Source organism: Neodiprion fabricii, chromosome 1 (genome assembly GCF_021155785.1).
Source record: "Neodiprion fabricii isolate iyNeoFabr1 chromosome 1, iyNeoFabr1.1, whole genome shotgun sequence".
NCBI classification, from domain to species: domain Eukaryota; kingdom Metazoa; phylum Arthropoda; class Insecta; order Hymenoptera; family Diprionidae; genus Neodiprion; species Neodiprion fabricii.
In genome coordinates, this window is record NC_060239.1 from 31844364 (window position 1) to 31850436 (window position 6073).

At 36.0% G+C, this 6073-nt stretch overlaps 1 protein-coding gene across 6 annotated transcripts in view; it reads left to right on the forward strand.

Moving 5' to 3' along the window:
* The window catches only part of LOC124174361 (zinc finger protein 608-like), a 95542-nt gene extending 89782 nt beyond the window's left edge, over positions 1-5760 (forward strand). For all 6 annotated transcript variants that reach the window (XM_046553425.1, XM_046553419.1, XM_046553424.1 and 3 more), the window contains exon 5: positions 2254-5760. Coding sequence is in view for 5 of the 6 variants with exons in the window: in XM_046553419.1 (XP_046409375.1) it covers positions 2254-2333 (80 nt within the window). In the remaining variant the exon portion in view is untranslated. The remainder of the gene's footprint in view (positions 1-2253) is intronic.
* Positions 5761-6073: the final 313 nt, after the last annotated feature.

The window sequence follows — 6073 nt, forward strand, 5'->3', positions numbered from 1 at the left end:
GAATTCATTCTCAACCTCAAAAATGTAGTTGTTGATTTTTGAACACATAATAGACGAAAGTTTTAAGTCGCGGTTTCATTCAGACTAGTTAGCAGTCTTCCGAGCAGACTTTTCGAATTAGTCGAGAGATGAAATAAAAGTGAAACAAACCAGATGAGACAGAAACAAGAAGATAGACCAAGTAAAAAAAAAAAAAAATAAATAGAAGAAGATAACTACGTAGAGCCATTTTTACAGTAAAAAAGAGTCGTTCGCAAAACTTGATCGTTATTCGAAACCTTTCTCGTATTGCAGATAAAAATATAAGCTACGTAAATTTTATCAACGAGTAAAGAGAATTGAAAGATGAAACTCAATATCGACCAAGTGTAACTTATATAATAGAGCAAGCACTGCCAGGATTTCCTAATTCACAAATAATTTGGGACGCCAAATTACAAACGACGTACCTAATAATAATTCAACACCTCGAACTTGAAGACAGAGGACTGAGTTGAAGATGAGTTGAATCGTGTTACCTTACAACCGAGAAACGCTTAACGATGTAGAAATATACTACATGATCGCGTTTTCCCTTTACATATCCGTTGTGCTTGTATAGTAAATCGTAAACATTTGTAATTTTGATCTATAATGTAGCGTTTGATTTGATCGGCGACCTTAGGATGAAATAAAAATGGAAATGAAATTTAAAAAGGAAAAGGAAGAAAAGGAAAAAAAAAATACTTATTCTAATTAAATGATAATTGTTTTATCGAGCGCGATTGCGTCGCCACTTGATAAACCGTTTCTCAATTTCTACATGTTTTTCCTTCGATACTAGAAATAACTTGACAAACGATTACGTCATCTACAATTCATGCCAGTCTGGCTATAATTATACCAATACAACTAAACCGAAGTAACACGCAAACGATACCGACTACGAAAAACGCGTATGTATCTGCAGGCTGATAATATATCCTGGGTGAACGGTTAAGCCCTTACTATCATTACTTCATCTATACGTTTATGGGCACGTCATTAGAAAGCGTCATGTACGCGCGTCGACGTGCTGTTAGTTTCAACGGCGTGAATTGAGTAACGTAATGAATATAATATGGGTTCGGAGAATGATTAAAGAATTTTTATCACATATAGTAATATCTTGCCGCGGTAACGTTATACACTCCGGTAATACAAACATACGTAGTATTATGCATGTAAATGTATCTCAATAGATATATAATGTCACGATTCTCGTATCGTATCGTTGATATGAAACGTTACTCGTCTACAGTCAGTACATGCTAACTGCTGCACAGCTAGCGCGACTCGACAATAAACCTGAAGATCAGTCGTGTCCAATAACCAGTCTCGTTTTCTTTTAATCTGCGTGGGCGTTCTTTCGTTCCGAGATTCTCTTAGAAAGCTGCCCTGTTAATTACACATTTCATTATGTTCGCTCTTTTACTAATTATTTATTATTACGCATGACAAGCGAAGTTCCGTACAAACATATAATTATTTACTCATGGTCTATATGTATATAGATATGTATGTATAGGCGGGATCGTGGAAGGGCAAAGTCGCCGTATAGTCTTGCTGAGGCCTTATTAACCAAGTTGCTTCCGAAGAGGGTTTTCACTTCGGTACGTCTCCGTAATTTCTTCACGGAAAGTTACCCCGGCGTACGTTTATACGCTTGCATATAACCAGGGGTGATTAAAACTTACGAACGCATCGCAAGTTTAATAAAAAAAAAAAAAAAAACCATAACAAGAGTTTTAAACTTTCACAAAAATACGAGAATCTTAATTCTCTTCAACATTCACGACGGTTACTGCGATCAATCTTTTTATCCTCACGTGACAGTATATTATTTGTTAAAAATCGCGAGAAAATAAAAAGAAAAAAACACGAAAAAACAATTTCAACGATCTCGTAACTGCGTTGCCTTGATGATATCATTCCAGTTGTCGAGTCAACAAACTCACACACATGTATTATCACTATTACTATTATTTTGGAATAAAAAAAGTGTTTAATATGAAAAAATGCCGACCTCATTTGCGCGTGCGTAATAAATATTTCCGGACATTGCAACGGCAACGGAAGGACAGACGAACTCGTACGACAAAGGCATGGGCACGTGCAGTGACGCGATCGTTTGCTAGATCTTTAACCGCGTTGTTCCTTCCCACCTCGCAATAAGGTCTTAACGAAGGACTATGGAGTTGCATGGTAATCGACTGACTGCTGTATGTGTTGCAGCGGCAGTGCTAGCGACCCAGCAGGCTGCGGCTGTAGCCGCTTCGGTGATCTCGCCGATTTCCTCCTTCCCGCCTAAGTGACCCGCGGCCCCCGCGCTGGCAAATGCGGCAGGTAGCACGGCTCAAAATCACCACGCACATTCGGCAAGTGGAATCAACGGCGCGAGGCCCTAATGGAGATATCTAGTGGATTGCTTACGGATTGCCCCTAAGGATTTGGAAAGGCGCGCTTTTTGGGAAAAACTTTCTTTCGGAACTGACCGTTGTTTCCTTTCCTAGTTTTTATTTTTATTTTTATTTTCTTGCTTCTCTCCTTATGCTTTGAAAAAACACTTATTTTTAATTCGTTTTATTTTCACAGTCCTTTGATTATTATACACGACTCTGTCGATCCGAGGTCAGTGTGCGGTTAAAGTTTCAAAGGCTTATCTGTAATAACCTGCATATCAAGGTCTGTGTAAAAAGAAAAGAAAAACGTAATGATACTCGGGAACGTAATGCATTTATTTTAATTTATGTAATAACTGTAAACCGACCGGCATAACAATTATTACTATAATATATTGTATGTATACTATAGATATGTTGGCTGACCATTGTAAGAATTCTTTGTTGAGTCTTCGAACCCAAGTAGTCAGAAGAATAAAAATATATTATACAGACATATAACATACGGGGATTGATCGGTTGTTTGATTGATTGATTGTTTGACGAATGGATGGATGGATGGATAAATGGATGGACGCCGAGAGTCGGGTGAAGTATAAATATATCAGAAGTTTTGTTATCACGACGGTAAACTCGTGTCGATGACGTAGAATTAACGTAATTTCTACGATATAATAGAGTGGGGCTATAGAGAGACCGCGACGTAGAAATTATATACTAATAATATTAATTATAATAATAATATTATGATAATAATGAATATTTAATAACTTACCTCGATCATGGCGTACACCGTATTCATATACTACCTTATATATACACACACACACACACACACGCACGCATATTTATATATGTATATATAAAATATTGTGTGTGTATGCGTAAACGCGGGCTATATATCCGTGACGTTTTTGCATTATGTACGGCAGTATTTCAAGGACCCGAGAGCGTTGCAATTTGTGACGCGTGTCATTCCACCGCAATTTTATAGTCTTGAAAGTATATTTTCAAGTATAACTTTCAGGAATGGGTGATGATAAAAAAAAGATGCGATAACGAGAATTAATATCGATGGGAAAGTGGAAAGAAAAAGAAGTTATTCAAAATGGTAAAAAAATACGCCTGAGAGCTCTTAGAGGGTGTATCAGATGAAGTCTTAGGTGATGGAAGAAAGTATGTATGTAACAAATTGGATTACGTGTTTCCACGATAAGAGAATGAAAGAACCACTGGATTTCGGAGGATGGGAAAGATTAGATTGACAGAGAGCGCAAGAGCGAGAGCGAGCGTGTGTATGGGAGCGAGAGTGAGAGGTGCAACGCGTTTTCAAGACTACGGGGACGCCAGACGGGACCATAGACAATTCCAATGCTCCCTGCGGTCAGTGTAATGTAAACGGGCGACGGAATGATCATTAGATGAACAAGAAGAAAAATGAACTATTCGAAACGATTATTGATGATGTTTTTATCAATTTTATCTTGACTATACATATATTTTTAGACGGTAAATCATGTCGCTTCTGAAACTTTTACATGTACCTATACTGTACACATTGGCTGTTTTTATTTAAAGATTCGTCGCGCGAGCGTAGAATACATTTTTCCGTGTATCATTTTGATTTTCCTTTCCGCTGGTTTCACTTTTTTTCTTGCTTCTCTCTATCTTTTTTCCCTTTTTTTGTTTCAAATCTATAAATAAAATTCTTCACGAATCACCTATGGTAATGTAGAAATTCTGTAATAACGTAGGCATAAGGATTGAGGTTTTGTCGGTGTATAAAATTGCTAATTAATTCCTTCTTGATGTACATAGTGTATTAAAAATGATGCAACCCTCGAACCTGCCCTCCCCTTCAACAAAAAATTAATAAGATAAATAAACAAATAAACAAATAAACAAATAAAATGAAATATAGTATATAGTAATGCTTAGACGTAAGTGAGGACATACATGTACGAAAACAGAAGTAAATAGAAACAAAGAACTTGCAAATGCGCAGAACTGTAATGTAATTTTTGCAAGTCCCGCTAGACTGAAGCTCGCGGATGTACACGCGTCCGGCTGAAGCAGAGCACTTGTGCATTACTCCGAATAAAATGATTCGCTGTTTCGCTGCTTCTGCATAAGTGGTTGTTGTCGGTACGGTCGCGACCGCGAGTTGACAAAAAGTGAAATTTTTAATAAATAATGGAAAATAAACCCGCCACCCGGATGAATGTATTTTATTGTAAAGAATAATGCAGACTTCGATTTTTGTAGAAAAAAAAGTAAATAAAAATTGCATAAACTTGCTAACTATCTCTTAGACAATTCAATTATATATTAATAATTATTATTGAAAACGGTAAATATTACGAAACTACTCTGTAAGGTATATGATTCTAAATGAGAGATGCTAAGTATGTAATGTAAATCGAGACTAGAACGCTATTTGTTTACTAAAATAATAACGGTAGGTAGATTTGCGCGATTATATAGCGATATATGAGATACAGAGGAAGGGGAAATAAATGTGGTTGAAACAACGTGTTACGTATGAATATATATGCTTGTATACACACATATATGTGTGTGTGTGTATACACATACATACATACGAATAAATAACTACATAATATTAGTTCAGTAATTATTATAATTATTATTTTATTATTATTGTATGATCATCACTACGACAGTTATTATCATCATTGTGATTATAAACAATCTTATTGTCTTTGTCATTATCATGATTGATTACTATTATTAAATTTATTACGTTCATCATTCTTATTATTTTGATTTTTATTCAAATTATTCATATAATTACAATTATGATTATTATGATTATTAATAGGGGAAAAACATATACACGTTGTACCCGCCCACGTAGACAAGAGAAAAAAAAATGATTGGACCGCATAGTGTTGCAAATTCCAAATCAAAAGAGAAAAAAAGTTGAAAAAAAACCACTGAATAAAAAAGATTTTTTAAAGAAATACATTCGCTTCGCAACAGGCATTGATTAAACGGAGAAAAGGACGCCTCAGTTTTAGTGGGGCGCCCAGCGGCGAAAGGGTAGGCTTTAAAATATATGCTGGTGCTGTGCTGTGATTTTTATAAAAGGGGAAGAAACGAAATTTAAACAAAGAATACGAGAAGGAGTCGAACGGTAATCGAACAGAGTGACAGGTTGCTGTTAATTGAGGAAACGAATTTTTATGAAAATATACAGATAGCCTAAGTACCTGAACCCTACCCTATTCACGCCGCTGTTGCAATGGTAAAGAAATGTATTAATTGTATAGGCTGTACCATGTATTTGCTTTTAAATAAATTTAATGTCGATTGTTAATACGCTGCTACGAGTTGAGGCTGCCTCGATTTGTGGAACACGCTACGTGGAAAATAAGAGACGGGGTTACTTCCTTGCGCTGGCGTCGTGTGCTTTATTAAATCTGCGTGAACGTGTCGCCGCCAAATGGAGACAATCTCTAGCCAAAAAATATACATTCATAAGTAATACGTATTTGCCGCAATGTTGCATAATGAATGAAACGCGGAATAATTGAACGGATTATATGAAACAAGGTGGACTGAGACAACGTAAAACATATACCTAGTACTAAATGAACTTTTTTTTTGGCATGTATAAAACTATGAAAGAA